At 40.9% G+C, this 20,331-nt stretch overlaps 1 protein-coding gene across 2 annotated transcripts in view; it reads left to right on the top strand.

Annotated features, from left to right (window-relative positions):
• The window catches only part of TXNDC12 (thioredoxin domain containing 12), a 35,477-nt gene extending 29,397 nt beyond the window's left edge, over nt 1-6,080 (top strand). For both annotated transcript variants that reach the window (XM_049875199.1, XM_049875197.1), the window contains 4 exons: nt 534-607; nt 2,376-2,445; nt 3,163-3,246; nt 5,180-6,080. In XM_049875199.1, coding sequence (XP_049731156.1) covers nt 534-607; nt 2,376-2,445; nt 3,163-3,246; nt 5,180-5,259 — 308 coding nt within the window. In that variant the 3' untranslated portion in view covers nt 5,260-6,080. The remainder of the gene's footprint in view (nt 1-533; nt 608-2,375; nt 2,446-3,162; nt 3,247-5,179) is intronic.
• The last annotated feature ends 14,251 nt before the right edge of the window (nt 6,081-20,331 follow it).

The following is a 20,331-nucleotide window of genomic DNA, read 5'->3' as shown; positions in this document are numbered from 1 at the left end:
GCCCACTGTGGGAGAAAGATGTGACAGCCTGCTTCCGAAAAGATTTATAACCTTGGAACCTGTATGGGGCAGTTCTACCCTGTCCTGCAGGGTCGCTGTGAGTTGGAATGGACTCGATGGTAGTGGATTTTGTGTGTGTGTATTATTTAGTAGTGGAGGGGTATTGTTATTCTCTTGTTAATTCAGTTGAAGTTACTAAAATGTATCTAAAAAACAAATAGTATATATATATTTTTTCATTTGTATGCCGTTATCCTTATTTTTTAAATGAGGTAAAGGCTCAAATCATGAAGTAAATCACTGAAGGTCACATTGCTGTGCAAGTAAGTGTCAGAAGCAAAACCAGAATCAAAGTCTCCAGATTTCTGGTTCTTAGAGTTAAAAAAAAAAAAGGAAGGCTCAGTTATGTGAATCAACTCAACCAATGCAGAACTACCAAAAAGAAATAGTGATGCTCATGTTCATTAGGGTTTGGGTATGACAGTGAGGTTTTCTTCAAATCTAAAATCTTTTTTTTTTTTTTTTCTCCCTAGCTTTAAAGCCCAAATTTGCAGAATCTACAGAAATCTCAGAACTTTCCCATAATTTTGTTATGGTAAATCTTGAGGTAGGCTTTGAGAATTTCTCTTTTCTGCTATGATTTGAAGACTTTACTGTTACAGAATTAATATCATTTATGGTCTAAAAGTGTATTAAGCATAACTGGCTACTTGTGTTTATGTGTTTTTCTCTTCACCTGAGGCTTGCATAAGATGTGTTAGAAGGTCATTCAGCATGCATTTGTGGGAGGAAGTAGAAAAGGACAGATTGAATAAAATGATTAAATATTTCAGGTTTCTTCATCCTTTGTGATTATGGCATACTTTACAACTTTGTATAGTTGGACTGAAGGTATAGTCAGTTACACATGCAGTCATACATGCAGGCCTGCAAAATTTGATTTAGTTGAGCACCTACTCTTTGCTGGGCATATATGTACATCCTCTCTGTTTCATCTTGAAATATCCTTTATTTGCCATAGACTATAGGTTTTAAAATTCTGATCAAGAATATCAAATCTAAAGTTGGAAGGGATTCTTAGCCCATTGGAACTATCCCTATTTTATGAAAGAGCATCTTAGTCCTGAAGGAATTGGATGATTTGTTTGAGATCATAGAGCCTAATAGTGATAAGAATAAACCAAAAAACCAAACCCACTGCCATCGAGTTGATTCCGACTCATAGCGACCCTATAGGACAGAGTAGAACTGCCCAATAGAGCCTCCAAGGGGCACCTGGCTGATTCAATCTGCTGACCTCTTGGTTAGCAGCCGTAGCACTTAACCACTATGCCCAGAGTTTCCTAGTGATAAGAATAGGTTCTAGGATATAGCTGTGCTGCCTCTTAGGCCATACTCAAGTGTGAGAAGCTCAGATGCTCTACGATGATACCTCTAGCCATAAGTTTCTGTAAAGATAATGTTCACTTAAACAGCACTAGAAATCTTCTGACACATTAAAAGTTCACATCAAGGCAGCTAAGGGATTGCTTACTAGCAGTAGATATCCTGAATGCTGATACACTTCACTCAAGGCAAGGCCGAATTGCAATTTGAAAAAATGACCCCATTTTGACTCCTGAAATAGGAACCACACCATAAACTAAAATTGGCTATTGATTCCCTATACACATGAACTGTCCACTCAAAGGAGACAGAAATGTCTTCAAGTGAGCATTCTCCAACTTGAGAGATTTCTTAAAAAGAAAGCTGTTTGTGTGGTTGTATCTCCTGGCAGGACTATAGCTCCATAATTGTAGCTAAAATGCCAGCTTCGTCAATTTGTGCATTTATGAAATACTGTGTGTAAGTCAATTATGTAGGCTCTGGTAATCTAACTGGCAAAATCCCTGCCCTCGTTAGGGTTACATTCTAGTGTGGGAAGACAGACAAACAAAAAAGTGAAATAAAATATATCAGATGTTGGTAAATGCTATGGCTAAAAATGAAGGGGCAAGGGGATGGTTTGCAAGTTTAAATAGGTGGTCAGAAACGAAGGTGACATTTCAGCGAAGACCAGAAGCAGATAAGGGAGTGAGCTATGTTAATGGGAGAGATGTGTCTAGGCAGAGGGAAGAGCAAGTTCAGAGCATGCCTGGCTTGTTTAATGACAGTAACAGAAAGAAGGTGAATGTGGCTAAAGAGAACTGGGGGCTGAAGAGGCAGAGGGTGGTAGAATATGAAGTTAGAGAAGTACCCAGGTAGGAGGACATGTAGAGCTTCACAGGCCACTGCAGGGACTTGGGGTTTTACCCTGAGTAAGTTGCAAAGCTGCTGAAAGGTTTTGATAGAGGAAGGACATGACCTGACTTAAGATTTACATTTAATCCTAATAGGATGAAGAGGAACCCAAGGATGAAGATTTCAGCCCTGATGGGGGTTACATTCCACGAATTCTTTTCCTGGGTAAGGTGCAAGATCTTAATCGGGGGATCCATGATGTGGAAAAGATAAATGAGTCAAGACCTAGTGAAACTATACTGGGATGCCAACCCCCCAAAAATAAGTTTAAAGAGACAGTGGGAGAGTTCTGAATGCCAGAACTGCAAGTTTGAAGGAAAATTTTTCCCGTTAACTAATTGCTTTTGTGATCAATGACAAGAGTATTAATTACCCATTTATTCATTCAGTCATCTGAGCATCAGCCATATGCCAAGCACTGTGCTAGGCACTACAGGGACAGAAATAAACCATAATTCTCACCCCCGACCCCATAGTCCAGCTGAGACAATAGCCTTAAGAAATTTAGGCCATGGAATAGTACAACCAGACAGATAAATGTCTCTGCACAATTTTTCAGCGGGTATTTAATTACCTCCTAATCTTTGCTCAGCACCCTGCTAGGTTCTAGGAGGGATACAAATAAAAATGAAGGATCCTGCCATTGTCAGGCCAAAAAGGAGCATGCCAGGAAAAGGGAATGGCACCTGTCAGGGCATGGGAGTGTATGTTCAGGGAGCTGCAAGGAATTCATTGTGATAAAGTGCAAGGGGTAGATAATGGTGAGAATGAGCTGCAGAGATGGGGAGGCCCCATTTCCAGAGGGCCTTGTGTGCCATGTAGTGTTTAAAGTACCTCTCTGTTGTAATTATTGCAACCCCTCTGCCATTTTTTCTACGGTAGATCCCAGTGGCAAAGTGCGTCCGGAAATCATCAATGAGAATGGAAACCCCAGCTACAAGTATTTCTACGTCAGTGCTGAGCAAGGTACAATTATGTCAAGAGAGAGGAGGGTGGCTGCTAGGTTTGGAAGAGCCACATGCAAGGCTGTAATAGGAAATTCAGTTGAACATGTTAGCTGAACATTTCCAATGTGACTAGCTTTTAGCTAGATCCTATGTAGAATTTAGGAGAAAAATAGGACTGACCCCTTCCCCAGCTGTTTACAACCCAGTTGGGGATCTAACTGACCCAAAGGAAACTGGAGAACTGAGACTCACAGAGGTAGTCACTTGCTGCTGCTGGTTTCCCAGTTGATAAGGCACCAAGCCAGGATTTGAGTCCAGAACTTAGTTTTTTTTTCCCCACTGCACTAATACTGTTACTATAAGAATTCAGAGGAAAGGCAATAATAACTGTTAGTTGAGCTTGTCCAAGAGTTTTCTTAGATATTAAGCCTTAACTAGACCTAAAAGGATAAGGATTTGTCTCAGTGGACGATATGAGGAGCATATTTCAAGCCGAGGATGTGGGGAGGGGGGAATGGATCCCAACATGGAGAGCCTGTAAGGCTTGCTAGAGGAGAGGATGACTGAGTTAAGTCCTGAAGAATGAGATCTAGCGAGCAGAAGGAGGTGAAAAACATGTTCCATGCAGAGAGAACAGCATCAGCACAAACAGGTGAAGGAAGATTGAAATCATAAGTTAGTCAAGCTTTCCTGTTCTCTAATCCTTGAACCAAATCATCACAGTGATTCTAGAGGCAGGGGTTGGAATCTATGCCATGGACTGTTACTATTTTTATTCCAAAGTTCCCCTCCCCCAGCTATAAAAGGGAATTGTTAGCTAAGTTGCCATGTGTCTGCCTCTCCCCTGCCCCCCCATACTATGAGGTTGATCAGTTTATGTTTTGAACCCTTGGGACTCATTTTTCAGAATAGGGGAGGGGGAAGAGATCTGGGGAGGTTGTCACCTCCTTCCTCTGAGACTGGTATTAGAGGGAAAATTTATAAATGGAGAAGAGCAGCTAGACTTCAGCTCCCCAACACTTATTCCTTGAGATTCACCTTTAGAATTTCATGTAAATAACCACTTTCATCTTCACATTTGCAGAATCCTTTAACATGTTCAGTCCAAAAGTGGACACAGAATTCTTCCCTAAATTCCCCGTAGCTCAGCTGACATGAAACTGGAACTTTCAAGCCTGGCTTTATTAAAGGCTTAGGCAAAACAAAAAGGGAACAATAAACTACATTATCTGGCTCATAAGGCTTGCTTTCTAAAATTCACAGACTCTGACTCAACCTAGCTCCTGGCCTCCTATTGTAAACGGGCCCTGTTGTAGAATCACCACTTAGGAGCCTGTACCTAAATGGCTGTCATCTCCAGGCTCCCTAAGGTTTTACTTCAAGGTTTCTCTCTCTCTCTCTCTTTTACCAAGTTGCTTCTTCCATGTATGGTTGTCATGGAGATAACCACCCCTTTCAGTGGAGACCATGCTCCCGCCAAACACACACACAACACACCCCAGTGTAACCTGTAACCTCCATAGGAAATAATAAAAATGGCACATTCATCGGAAAGACGTAATGGGGATAGTAGGAAGGTGTTCTCTATCCCATTAGTGTCAAGTGAACAACATCTGTAGTTTATGACAAGGAATCAGCTCTAATCCTAGAGGGTAAGCCAAAGTTACACTAACATTTTTGTAGGAATTCGTAGTTTGTAAAGCACTTATTTTATCCATTCTGATTTAATTTTTATCATATCCTGCATGAAGTAAATAGCATCTCATAGATGAGGAAACAAATTTAAAGAGGTAAATGACTTGCCAGGGCTAAAATCCAGAACTAGATAATGAGACTAGATTCTGTGGTCCTTTCATATTTCTCCTAAACATTTAAGAATCTACATTGCTCATCAGATGTCGGATTTAATGACCTACTTCATACTCACCCCCCCCCCAACCTTTATTTCACAGTTGTTCAGGGGATGAAGGAAGCTCAGGAAAGGCTGACGGGTGATGCCTTCAGAGAGAAACATCTTGAAGATGAGTTATAATATGAATGTATCCTTTTCTTTCATCAAAGTTAGTATTCTGAAAGGAAAGCAGCAAGAAAGGGAATATTGAGGAATTGCCCAAACCATTAAAATGGCCAGGAAACCTTGCTCTGCTTACACTGGATGGAGTTCCCTCACTGTAGGAGAGTTCTGCTAATAAGCTGGTCTCCATGTTGGTGAATCTAGCAGAGTGTGGCTGACTTCCCTCTATTCCCTCTCTCCTAAATGTCATTTTTGTCATTGAATGTAAAGAACTGAATGTAAAGAACAAATGAACCCTCTTGACACAAAACTTGATCTATAAAAGCAACTTGGAAGTTTACTCCTCACACTTTGGTATTTGAATCTTTTTTTTTTTTCATTTCCTCCAGCTTTATTCACCTTGGTGGTAAAAGGAGGCCGGTAGCATCTTTTCTAAAGTGTTAAAATTGCTGACATAGCTTACCATTTTTTTTTTTTTTTTTAAATAACAAATGGTAAATGTAAATCAGTAATTCTACCCCCTACTGAACATACTGGCCTGCTTTTTCTCTTTTTCTCCTGGGAATAATCTTGAGCTTCTTCCCGAATTCCTGTGACAGCCTTCCTTTTCGTCGCCTCGGGCTTCCCTGCTTGCACGCATGCGTGTGCAGGAATGACTGTGCTTGGACTCAGCCCTAGCTGGAAGCATGCTTTCCCTTGTTACTGTTGGAGAAACCCAAACCTTCGAGCCCTAGGTGGAGCCATTTTTGTCAAGTCATCAACTGTATTTTTGTACCGGGGTTAAGAAAAAAAGAAAATACCAGTTGTTCCATTACACTTTAATAAAACTTAAAAAGGAAGTGTATTGTGATGGCCTTTTTGTTATTGGAGAATGGAAGGAGATCACTTCAGGAAGAAAACTAACCTTTCGGGCCTAATCTAAGAGTCACCCTGACCTCCCTCTTCCACACCTCCCACATTCAAATGGACAACAACGACAACAACAAAACAAACCAAACCTGTTGCCTTCGAGTTGATTCTGACTCATAGCAATCCTATAGGACACAGTAGAACTGCCCCATGGGGTTTCCAGGGAGTGACTGGTAGATTGGAACTGCTGACCTTTTGGTTAGCAGCTGTAGCTCTTAACCACTGCACCATTGGGGCTCCAAATGGGCATCAGGGCCCATCTGTTCTACTTTTTAAATATTTTGAATTCTCTTCGTCATCAATGGGCATCAGGGCCCATCTGTTCTACTTTTTAAATACTTTGAATTCTCTTGGTCATCGCTATTACTGGTACTGCACTATTACTGGTACTGCGGGGCAGGCCTTCTTTCCTAGGCTCTTAATTGACACAGTTTGACTTGTCTGTTGGCCTCCAGTATTCTCTCCTGCAATCCGCACTTCCCCCTGAGTGGTCTTTCCAAATGCAAATGTGACCTGTCACTTCATTACTTAAAACTTTACAGGGGTTTCTGGCTACCTTCAGGATAATAGTATTAACAACAACAAACATTTGAACTTTAGTATGTGCCGTGCACTCTTCTAAGTGCCTTGTGTGTGTTATCTTGTTTACTTTCCGTTTTAGTTCTCCTAACAGCTTTGCAAGGGAAACCCTGGTGGCATAGTGGTTAAGAGCTATGGTGCCAACCAGAAGGTCGGCAGTTCAGATCCACCAGGTGCTCCTTGGAAACCCTATGGGGCAGTTCTACTCTGTCCTATAGGGTTGCTATGAGTCGGAATCGACTCCACGGCAGTGGTTTTTTTTTAGTTTTAACAGCTTTGCCGAGCTCTGGTGGTGCAGTGTTTAGGAGCTTGGCTGCTAACCAGAAGGTCGGCAGTATGAATCCACCAACTGCTTCTTGGAAACTCTTTGGGGCAGTTCTACTGTGTTCCGTAGGGTTGCTGTGAGTTAGAATCTACTCGACGGCAACGGGCTTGGTCTTTGGTTTAACAGCCCTGTGAGAGATACTCATTTTACAGAAGAATTTGAACCATATGAGTAAATGGAGGCACAGGATACAGTCAGGGTCTTTAATATAGCCTTTAAGAAGCTGTCTGCCTCTTCAACGTCACTTATTCTCATTTATGTCTTTGCATTTTGTGTTGTGGTGACACAAAATTGCTTCAAGTTCACCTCACAACGTGCTGTTTTATGTTTTTGTGTCCTTGCTCAGCTGGCTCCCTCTGCTGTAAACATCTTTTCTTGCTACTCACCCTTCACAACCCATTTTGAGCCACCTCTCCAGAGAGTCTTCCCTAACCTTTCTCATGTGGATACAATTTATGTTCATTATCCAGTGCAACTGTAGCCCTGCACCACGTTATACTGAAGTTATGTATTTGCACATCTGTGGCTGCCATCAGATGGCCATGCTCCTCTAGAGCAGAGCCTATGGATTCCTCTGCCCTGTGTTCCAAGGTCCCAAAACAATGTACAGTACTTTTAAGTGAATCACCAAGCATTGTTAGGTTCTTTTCATACATCCCGTTTAAGTCTCGTCAGTGCTCCTGTGGGGTAGATATTAGCCTCATTTTGTGGAAAAGGAAACTTCAGATGGAAGTGACTTGCCCTTAGTTCCTAGACTAAGTAATAACTGGATTCCAACCACACTGTCTGACTCCAAAATTCATGCTTTCTCCACCAAGCATTGCCTAACTTCTTGTATAGTCCAAGATGTGACTGACTAGAACAGGAGTTTTCAATCTGGGGTAAAAACTTAACAAGAGGCACATGGGCATAGAAACTTAAGTGACTCAATTTCTAGATCATCATCTTCCTAAAAGAGATTTTCCAGAAAATGTCATTAAGATAGTTCTTTCTTGAGATCTAATAAAGAGTCATGGACAGACATAAGCACACCTACATTCTTTGTAGCACTATAACAATAGCAGAAAGATGGAAACAGCCTAAGTGCCCTTCAGTGGATAAATGAATAAGCAAAATGTGGTCGAAGAATGGAATACTACACAACCGTAAAAAATGAGTCCGTGAAACATGAATGGATCTGGAAGACATAATGCTGAGTGAAATAAGTCAATCACATGATGACATATTGTATGATCCCACTTTCATAAGAAGACAACAGATATATATACAGGGATAGATGGGAAGGTGGAGGGAGAATCACTCTAGACTGTAAATATTTGTTATTTTCAGTGATGGGAAAAGTATCACCGAATGTGGGTGTAATGAGCACAGCTTGTCCAAAGTAAACAATGCCACTAAGAAGCGCACAAGAGAAAAGGATGTTTGTGTTCAAAAACATGGCATACATGATTTGGCAACAACACCAACAATAACAAAAAAATGAGTGTGTGGTCACATACATACGTATATAGGCATATATGTTTGTGGGGGCAGGCACGGTATATGTTGTTGTTAGGTGCCGTCGAGTTGGTTCTGACTCATAGCCACCCTATGCACAACAGAACGAAACACTGCCTGGTTCTGAGCCATCCTTGCAATTGTTATGCTTGAGCTCGTCGTTGGCAGCCACTGTGTCAGTCCACCTCGTTGAGGGTCTTCCTCTTTTCTGCTGACTGTGTACTCTGCCAAGCTTGATGTCCTTCTCCAGGGACTGATCCCTCCTGACGACATGTCCAAAGTATCTAAGACGCAGTCTCACCATCCTTGCCTCTAAGGAGCATTCTGGCTGTACTTCTTCCAAGACAGATTTGTTTGTTCTTTTGGCAATCCATGGTATATTTAATATTCTTCCCCAACACCACAATTCAAAGGCGTCAGTTCTTCGGTCTTCCTTATTCATTGTTCATCTTTCACATGCATATGATGCGACTGAAAATACCATGACTTGGGTCACCTTAGTCTTCAAGGTGACGTCTTTGCTCTTCGACACTTTAAAGAGGTCCTTTGCAGCAGATTTACCCAATGCAATGAGTCTTTTGATTTCTTGACTGCCGCTTCCATGGCTGTTGATTGTGGATCTAAGTAAAATGAAATCCTTGACAGCTTCAGTCTTTTCTCCGTTTATCATGATGTTGCTCATTGGCCCAGTTGTGAGGATTTTTGTTTTCTTTATGTTGAGGTGCAGTCCATACTGAAGGCTGTGGTCTTTGATCTCCATTAGTAAGTGCTTCAAGTCTTCTTCACTTTCAGCAAGCAAGGTTGTGTTATGTGCATAACGCAGGTTGTTAATCAGTCTTCCTCTAATCCTTATGCCCAGTTCTTCATATAGTCCAGCTCCTCGGATTATTTGCTCGACATACAGATTGAATAGGTATGGTGAAAGAATACAACCCTGATGTACAATATATATGTACAGATATGTGTGTGCACCCATATATATTCATAGAGGACACAGTTACAGGTAATTCAGACAAGCAGACACATTACGAGATTGATTTTCTGGGTGTGAAGGCTTAGGACATTAGTCTCATGAGACAATACAGTTAATTGGCATAATATAGTTCACAAAGCTTATGTTCTGCATCCTTGTGAGATGAGTAGCTGGGGTCTTAAAAGCTTTCGAGCAGCTAAGATACAACTATTGTTCTCTGCTTACCAGGAGCAAAAGAGAAAGAAGGAAACTAAAGTCTCAGAGAAGAAACTAGTTTACAAGGCTAATGCACGAGCCACAGCCTCATCTATCCTGAGACCAGAGCTAGATGGTGCCTGGCTATCACTAATGACCTACCGTTCTAATCAGGGCCACAAGAAATGGACTGTAAAGGAAGGAGAGAAAAACACAGAACAGAACTCAAATTCTCAAAAAGTCCAGATTTACTGGACCTGTTGAGACTAGAGGATTCCCTGAGACTATTGTCCTGAGATACTCTTTATATCTTGAACCAAAACTATCCCCTGAGGTCACCTTTTAGTGAAACAACAGATTGGCACACAAAATAAAGGATGCTACCTGTGGGCGCAGTGCTCCATTAAAAAAACATCTATATGAGACCAAAAGGTCAACAATTACTCTAAAGCAAAGATGAGAAGATAAGAGGACAGGGAAACTAAACCAGCTGTCATGGAGTTGATTCCGACTCATAGTGATCCTAAAGGAACAGAGTAGAACTGGTTTACAAGGCTGTAATCTTTACAGAAGCAGACTGCACATCTTTCTCCTGTGGAGTGACTGGTAGGTTCAAACCGCTGACCATTTGGTTAGCAGCCGAGTACTTAACCAGTGTGCAACCAGGCCTTTTTGCAGGGAAACTAAGGCACTGGAAACAGAACAACCAGAATACGGAGAATGTTGGCACATTGTGAAAAATATAATGGCACTTGAACAATTTGTATAGAAATTGTCAAATGGGAACTGTCATGGGTTGAATCGTGTCCCCCCAGAAATATGTGTCAACTTTGTTAGGCCATGATTCCCAGTAATGTGTGGTTGTCCTCCATTTTGTGATTGTAATTTTATGTTGAGAGGATTAGGGTGGGTTTGTAACAGCACCCTTACTCAGGTCACCTCCCTGATCCAAGGTAAAGGGAGTTTCCCTGGGGGAAAAGGGGAAAAAGGGAAGGGAAGCAAGCAGAGTGGGGGACCTCATACCACCAAGAAAGCAGCACCAGGAGCAGAGTGCATCTTTTGGGCCCGGGGTCCCCACGCCTTAGAAGCTTCATGACCACGGGAAGATTGAGAACAAGGACCTTCTTCCAGAGTCAAGAGAGAGAGAAAGCCTTCCCCTGGAGCCAAAACCCTGAATTTGGACTTGTAACCTACTAGACTGTGAGGAAATAAATTTCTCTTTGTTAAAGCCATCCACTTGTGGTATTTCCGTTATGGCAGCACTAGATGACTAAGACAGGAACCTAATTTGCTGTGTAAAGTTTTACAAAAAACACCATGAAATATTATTTAAAAAAAAAAGATAGTTGTTTCTCACCTTTTCACTATGCGCCTTTTCCCACTTTACAAAAAAAAAAGCATCTTTCTCACCCTGATTTTTAATTGGGTACACTGCATTATGACGTGAAAACCTCTGGGACACCAAACAAAAGGAAACTGAAATAGTACTAAGCTTCCTTGATTAGAAGTTTTTATCTTGTACATAGTTCGGTCTAACGCATAATTCTGTCAAGAGCAAACCTGGTATTAGAAATGGGGTAGTTTGGACCATTTGGGGATGTTTTGAATTCAGACATATAATTTGGCATGTGGAAGTGATGAGTATTTGCTTCTTCTGGCTCCCCAATCATTATTAAAGGAGAAGAATTCTAAGGGAGCGTAGAAAAAAATTTTAATTCATCCAGGTCACAAACTCACGACAAGCTTTTACTTTTTGTCTACCTGTCTTAGAACTGGGAACAGAGATAGTTGTCACATTGTTGTTAGTTGCCATGGGGTCCGTTTCAACTCATGGTGACCCCGTGTTTACAGAGTAGAACTGGTCCACAGGGTTTTCAAGGCTGTGACCTTTTGAAGGCAGATCGCCAGGCCTGCCTTCAAGCACCTCTGGGTGGGTTAGAACTGCCAACCTTTTGCCTGGTACTCAAGAACTTAACTGTTTGCCCCACCCAGGGGCTCTTATAGTTGTCATAGGGATTCATGTTAGCATGTTTATTTGAATTGAAAAATGAAGTAAGTTAGAATGTTCCTCTGTGCAAAGACTGGACAGATAAAAAAGACGGATGGCCAATGAACACAAAAAATGTGCGATATTAGGCATCAGAGTAATACGGATTAACACCACAATGAAAATTCCAAAAATTAAAAAGACTGATTATCCCAAGTGTTAGTGAGGATATGGAGCAACAGGTTATTAGCTGTGGGCGGGTGGTGGCTGTGCTTGAGGTGCTTCGGCTGGGGAGTCTCCCACGTGGAAGGCAAGAATCCTCCCACTGAGCCGCCAGTGCCCTCTATGGAGCATTCTCAGGTATTGCTACTGGGAGTGTAAAATGGTACAACCACTTTGAAAAGCAGTTCGGCAGTGTTTTATAAAGTTAAATATACATTTACTATGTAATCCAGCAATTCCAGGATTTTATGACTATGGACTATGTGAAACATAAGTACACACACACACACACACACCCCTGTTCATAGCAAGTTTATTAAAATTTTTCAAAAACTGGAAACAATCTAAATGTCTATCAAGTAAATGAATAAGTTGTGGTATATGCATACAATGGGATACTACTCAGAATAAAAAAGAACAAACTCCTGATACATATAACAACATGGATGAATCTCAAGAATATGCTGAGTAAAAGAAGACAGACCGAAAACAAGTACATTTATATGAAATTTGAGCATAGGCAAAACTTATCTAGAGTGGCAGAAATCAAATCAGTGCTTACCTGGGTTTGGGTAAATGGGAGGAAATTGACTGCAAAGACACGGGAGGGAATTTTCTGTGTTGATGGGAATGGTGACTGTGATGGTTAAAAAAAATACCCAGGTGTATATATTTGTCGAAACTCTTCAAACTGTTAATTAAATGTGTCTTTTTATTATATGTAATTTTGACCTCACATACGATAAAGGACTGCTGGTGGTGCAGTGGTTAAGAGCTTGGCTGGTAACCAAAAAGTCAGCAGTCTGAACCCACCAGCCACTCTTTGGAAACCTAATGGGGCAGCTATACTCTATTCTATAGGGTCTCTATTGGTCGGAATCGTATCAACTGGAAGGCATTGGGTTTGGTTTGGTTTTGGTATGTGCTAGGCAAGGGACCCTGGTGGCACAGTGGTTAAGTGCACAGCTGCTAACTGAAAGGTTGGCAGTTCAAACCCACTGGTGGCTCTGTGAGAGAAAGATGTGGCAGTCACCTTCTGTAAAGATTTACAGACTTGGATACCATGTGGGGCAGTTCTACTCTGTCCCATCAGGTCACTGAGTTGGAATAGACTCAGCAGCAACAGGTTTTGTTTTTGGATGTACCAAGCACTGTTCTACCATCATCATCATCCATAACTTAAAGATAAGGAAGCTGAGGATCACAACAGGTAAGTAATTTACCTAAGCTAGGAGCTCTGATGGTGTAGTGGTTAAGAGTTCGTCTGCTAACTGAAAAGGTCGGCAGTTCGAATTTACCAGCTGTTCCTTGGAAACTATGAGTTGGAATCGACTTGATGGCAGTGGGTTTAGTTTTTTAGTTTTAGCAGATATCAGAAGGAGCCCTACTGGTGCCGTGGTTAAGCACTCAGCTGCTAACTAAAAGGTCAGTGGTTTGAACCCATCATTCACTCTGTGGGGTAAAGATGTGGCAGCCTGCTTCCTTAAAGATTACAGCCTTGGAAACCCCATGGGGAAGCTCTACTCTATCCTATAGGGCCAAAATGAATTGGAATCGACTCAGTGGCAATGGGTTTGGCTTTGGTTTGGTAGACATCAGAGGTAGGATTTGAATGCAGGCAGTTTGGCTCCTGAATCCATACTTTTAACCACTATACCATATTATGCAATTTGTATTCAAATCCTGCAATTCAATAATAGCATCAATGCCTTATGCTAGTGTAGCAGGTATAAACTTTCAAGCCAATTAATACAATTATTACATAAGAGGAACATACATAATAATTATTACATAAGAGGAACATAAATGTATTTTCCTGTAACAATTCTTTTTCACATCCCACATTCTTCACACAGACAGGGAAACCTTTTATGATCAGGTCCAAGGTTTTTCAGTTATTTGAAATTTAAACTAGGTCAACATTTAGACTTTTGGCTGCTCCCTCCTCTCTTAAGTGGCATCTAACTCTCAGGGGGTCATACAGTGTCATGACATCAGGCAGGAAGCATTGCTCATGTTGGCATCTGCTGAGAGGTAACTCATCCAAACTGGTTCTGACTCTTCCTTCCATGAAGGCATCTGCTGAGATGTCTAGTTTTTCTATCAGCTCAGTCTACTCTGTCCCTTTATCCTTCCGGCAAGGCTCCTTTAGGTCCATCAACCCTCTCAGCACCATTTACACTCTCTTCATTGAGCAGGAAAATTTGGCTTCTCTTTCGGACCCCTCTGCTCCATGAGAAGCAGTAGAGCACTGGGAACACTATTTACAATTACAAAGCTTCTCCAAGGTTGACCTGTCACCTACCAATGTCAAGTGTCCAACCTACCAGCAGCAGCAACCAACACAGCCCCTGGATTGGTACCATAGTCTAGGGGGACCAGCCAGGTACTTGTCAGTTTGGCTACACTGGATTCCTTCTATCATGGATGAAGCAACGATTTGACCTTATTGGAATAGACTCTTAATCTGGATTTCCCTCCCACCAAGCTTCTGCTTTAGTACCATCACCTGTGGACTCACTGAACACCTTATTCACCATAATAGTATCTCACTTAATGTTGCTTCTGAGCAGAGAACTCACTTTACAGTGATGTTTCAGGTGAGACCTGAATTGGAAACTGTCGGGAGAGAGGTGGCAGAATATGAGACCCCTATTTTGCTGGTGTGATCTAGCCAATGTGGCATGGCTCTGGAGCCAACAGTTCTGGCAGCTGCTTCCTGACCTCCAGTTTGCAATTATGACAGTGTGTTCCAGGAGGACAATGGCTTCCTTATTCCCAGATAGTGGCTAAGGCGATGTGACACTGGAACCAGGACCTGGGAGAACACATTCCTGATTCCCCACCTTCCCAATAGACATAAAGCTTTCATTTCCCTTCTCAGGGCAGTCTACAGCGTTGATCTAAGAGTCATGCCTTGAGGTCTAACAGAGTGTTTGTTCTGCCAGGCTTTCCAATGATTTTTTTTTTTATCTTTTTTTTTTAATTTATTTAATACAAATGAGATCACACTGTTGTGCACATCAACTTTTTTCAGCGTTATGTATTTCGAAAATCTTTCCATATCAGCACGTACAGTTTACCTCATGTTTTAATGACTGCATATTTTCCATTTTATGGGTATGTTTAACTGGTCTCCTGTTGATGGGTGTCTATGTGTTTTCCAGTTTTTATGTTATTACAAACAATGTTGCAGTGAACATCGTTGCATGTGATTTTGGCATAGTTTTGCTTGTATACCCCTAGAGTAAATTCCTAGCTATAGAATTGCTGACTCAATGAGTACAGGCATTCAAAGTGTTGACAAACATTGCCAAACTATCCTGCAAAAGAGTTCAAACTGTTTACATTCAGAACAACAGTGTACAAGGGTGCCTGTTTCCCAATAACCTTTGTGAACACTGGGCATTATCAAACTTTTATATTTGCTTGCCAATCTGATGGATGAAATCTCGTTGTTTTGCTTTGCATACCTATGAGTGAAGTCGAATACATTTTCACATGTTCATTGGCTATAAATATTTCTTATAAACTGTTCCTATCCTCTGCCTGTATAGTGGTTGCTTTATGAGTCTGGGTGTTTGAACCATTGTATAGTCTCCTGGGAAAGTTAACAGATCAGCAGAACTCCATGAATTCCACCTTTGCCCAAGTAGAGGACCTTCAGTCAATCAAAGAGGATTGAGCAGCCACTGAAAGCTCAAGAAAGGGCCCACTGCCAGAGCTCTCTGTCCACTGGTGCTTGGCCCGAACAGCTGACTGCCCCCTATCCTCCAGTCACCTAGAGCTCTCAAGTTGGACCAGTCACCACCTAGTCCCTGCTCCCATTTTGTGTATAACACCAATGATTTTTTTTAGCACCTAATTCTCTGTATTAATTCTTTCAGCTTAAAACCATTAAAGTGGTTTCTATTATCCACAGCAGAAGCCTGCTGGTTATAGTGCTCTTTCTGATTAAGATATGATATATACAGATGTGATTTTAAGAGAATTACAGAAAAATGGTCATTACTTAGGGATCCTAGATTTGTAACTAGATGTGGCAAATGATAAAACTTTGGGTTACGCCACTTTTGGGAGTGGGTATTTGTGCTTTCAATTGCATTATGTTAACTAGGATATTGTTTTGAATTGTAAATATGGGGGAGGATATACTTCATGTAGGACAAACAAAATAGTGGACTATGTGGATATTTTTTATTCTTTTTGCCACTGCACTCAAACCTCTTCCTTAGGTTAAGGAAATCCTTATGATTTTGGAGGGAAGCAGAACCCCTTTTCCATTTTAGAAGCTGGATATGTCAAGATAATTGTTTTCCCAGACTCCTTTGCAACCAGAGTATGGACACATGACCTAGGCTCATCCAATCAGATACACCTTCCCCTAAGTCCTCTGGGGAAAGGACTTCAGAGACAAGAGAATTTTCAGGGAGACTGAGTTCTTGGGACAGCAGCGGCAGTGGTGCCAGTGTTGGAGGCTAGTGGCGTTTAAGAAGGTTATAGCAGCATCTTCCAACGTTTATTCCATGGGACGCTAACCCCTCCCAGAAAAGGATTCCATGGTTAAATAAATGTGGGTAACAATGCACCAATTTGAATGATTCATAATTTAATATTTTAGAAATTCTGAGAGGTCTCACAGAAGCAGAGACAAAGGCCTATGCAAATACGTCAAGATATGAAGCTGTTTTCAAGAACTGTAAATCATTCTATGTGGCAAGGGCACAGAACAGAGGGTGTTAGTGGTGGGAGATAAAGCTGGAAAGTCAACCAGAAGCCTGATAGGGTTTGCTAAGGAGGTTAGGTTTTATCCTGTAGTGGAATAAACACCACTGATTTTTTCAGTTCTTTGCCTCTTTTAGTCCTGCTTTGCCTCTTATTAGCCAATAATTTGGAAAAGCTGTTCAATCTTACTGAGCTTCAGTTTCCTCCTCTGTTCAGTGGTTGATAAGAACTGCATTAGATAATGTATGGAAGGCACTTCAGAAGGCTCCTGGCATGTAGTAAATGCTTATCAAATGTAGTTCCCTCCCAATCTTGCTTTCAGCCTCTATGCCAGGGCTGATTTCAGCACCATGGCTATCAATCTGACACGGGAGAATGCAGTTCCCACTTGGAACACAAGGGGGAGGATGAGACTGAACCTTTGTAAAGGGTCCCTCACTCGGCAGCCTTATCAGCCTCCTTTAGCAAGGTTCTGAGGAAGAAAAACTATGAAACACTTCCAAAATCAGAAAAGCATCCTGATTTATTTTATAGATCCTGAGAAAATGATAAGTATTCCTTAGTTTCCTGGGCACATTTTGGAAGAGAAAATCATTGGCAAGCATGTTGTACTTAGTTATAAGAGCTGTCAAGTAACTGATGTCTGTGGCCAGAGTCCTCAGTGTCAAGAAGCCCACCCTGGCACAAAGTCCTCCCTTGGTCTCATCAGTTATTACTCATTAATGACCGGTCTTCTTTCTTGACCACCTCTATGAAATAAGGGAATCAAGTTAAAACAAACCCAAAGACTTTCTAAGGCAATCCAGTATAGGGTAATCAAAAGAGCTTAAGCTTTGGAATCAGACATGTCTGGGTTGAAACCCAACTTTCACTCCTTGCTAGTTATGTGATTGAATTTCTCTTGATCACAGGTATATGGGGCAAACGATCTGAAAAATGGGGATGAAAATTGCTTCATTGGCTCTTTGAGAGCATTAAAAGTGATAATATATGTAAAACAGGTGATGCATGGCAGGCAATTCAATAACATCCTATTGGAAATTTTTTTGGAATTGAATTGGAACTCTGCATAAATTTGAGGATAATTGGTATCTTTATAATATTTATTATTATAAAAGCATAAATGTACAGTGTAAAAAGTAAGAAAATACAGGTAAGCAAAAATAAGAAAGTATAAGCATCATCTTCCTACCACCAAGAGATTACTATTGTTAACACTTTAACATAGATCCTTCTAGATCTTTTTTTTATCATATCATAATTGACAACTTATAACACTGAGTCACTATCCTGGAAGATGGTATGTCTTTCCATTTATTTAGATCTTTAATATTTTTCAATAAAGTTGAATGATATTCTCCCTAGAGAATGTGCACATCTTTTGTTAGATTTATTTCAAGATACTTTATATTTTTTGTTGTTATTTCAAACTGTATATTTAAAAAGTTTCTTCTAAGAAAAGAGGACCCTGTCTGTTTTGTTTATTATTGTATGGTTAACATCTAGCCCAGTGCCTATCACATAGAATGTGCTTAGGAAATACTTATTAATTGAATAAATGAATAAAAAGATCTAGTACACTGTCTTTGAATTATGGTGTTGGTGCAGAATATTGAATATATCATAGATTGCCAGAAGGATGAATAAATCTGTCTTGGAAGCAGTATAGCCAGAATGCTCCTTAGAAGGAAGGATGGCAAAACTTTGTCTCACGTGCTTTGGACATGGTATCAGGAGGGACCAGTTACTGGAGGAGGCCATCATGCTTGGTAGAGGGTCAGCAAGAAAGAAGAATACCCTCCACGAGATTAATTAACACAGTGGCTCCAGTGATGGGCTCCAGTATAGGAATGATTGTGAGGATAGTGAAGGACTGGGCAGGGGTTTTGTTCTGTTGTGCATAGGGTAGCTATGAGTTGGAACTGACTTGACAGCACCTAACAACAACAACATCTGAAACTATCTTCTGTATTTTGTTTACCTGTTGCTGTGAATTGAATTGTGTTCCCCCAAAATACGTGTCAACTTGGCTAGATCATGATTCTCAGTATTGTGTAATTATCCTCCATTCTGTGATCTAATTATCCTTTGCGTTGTAAATCCTATCTATGATGTTAAAACAAAGAAGAAGGATCGGTAGTTAGAAAATATGGCCTCAGTGATAGAAATGATGCTGGAGATCACATGATAGAATTTTGCAGGACCAACGACTTCTTCATTGCAAATACCTTTTTTCAACAACATAAACAGTGCCAATACACGTGAACCCCACCATATGGAATACACAGGAATCAAATCAACTACATCTGTGGAAAGAGACAATAGAAAAGCTCAATATTATCGATCAGAACAAGGCCAGGGGCTGACTGTGGAACAAACTATCAATTCTTCATATGCAAGTTCAAGTTGAAGCTAAAGAAAATTAGAACAAATGCATAAGAGCCAAAATACGACCTTGAGTATATTTCACTTGAATTTAGAGAACATCCTAAGAATAGATTTGATGCATTGAACACTAATTACCAAAGACCAGACGAGTTGTGGAATGACGTCAAGGACATCATGTATAAAGAAAGCAACCCAGTGCCATCGAGTTGATTCCGACTCATAGCGACCCTACAGGACAGAGTAGAACTGCCCCATAGAGTTTCCAAGGAGCGCCTGGCGGATTTGAACTGCCGACCCTTTGGTTAGCAGCAAGAGGTCATTAAAAAGAAAGAGAAGACCAAAATGGATGTCAGAAGAGACTCTGAAAGTTGCCTTTGAATGTCGAGTAGCTAAAGCCAATGGAAGAAATGATGAAGTAAAAGAGCTGAACAGAAGATTTGAAAGGGTGGCTTGAGAAGACAGAGTAAAGTTTAATAATGAAATGTGCGAAGACCTGGAGATGGAAAACCAAAAGGGAAGAACACACTCAGTGTTTCTCAAGCTGAAAGAACTGAGGAAAAAGTTCTAGCCTCAAGTTGTAATATGAAAGGATTCTATGGGCAAGATATTGAACAACACACAAAGTATCAAAAGAAGATAGAAGGAATATACAGTATCACTGTACCAAAAAGAATTGGTTGACATTCAACCATTTCAGGAGGTAACATATAATCAAGAACCAATGGTATTGAAGGGATAAGTCCAAGTTGCACTGAAGGGAATGGCGAAAAACAAGGCTTTAGGAATTGACAGAATACCAACTGAGATGTTTCAACAAATGGTTGCAGTGCTGGAGGTGCTCACTTGTCTATGCCAAGAAATTTGGAAGACAGTTATCGGGCCAACCAGCTAGAAGAGATCCATATTTGTGCCCATTCCAAAGAAAGGTGATCCAACAGATTGCAGAAGTCCTTGAACAATATCATTAATAATATTGTACACAAGTAAAATTTTGCTGAAGATCATTCAAAAGCAGCTGCAACAGTACATCAACAGGGAACTGCCAGAAGTTCAAGGCAAATTCAGAAGAGGACATGGAATGAGGGCTATCACTGCTGATGTCGTATGGATCTTGGCTGAAAGCAGAGAATATCAGATGTTTACCTGTGTTTTATTGACTATGCAGAGGCATTTGACTGTGTGGATCCTAACAAATTATGAATAACATTATGAAGAATGGGAATTCCAGAACCCTTAATTGTGCAGATGACGAACCTGTACATATATTGAGAGGCAGTTGTTCATACAGTA

Source organism: Elephas maximus, chromosome 3 (genome assembly GCF_024166365.1).
Source record: "Elephas maximus indicus isolate mEleMax1 chromosome 3, mEleMax1 primary haplotype, whole genome shotgun sequence".
Lineage (NCBI taxonomy): Eukaryota > Metazoa > Chordata > Mammalia > Proboscidea > Elephantidae > Elephas > Elephas maximus.
This window is presented reverse-complemented; position numbering and strand designations above follow the sequence as displayed.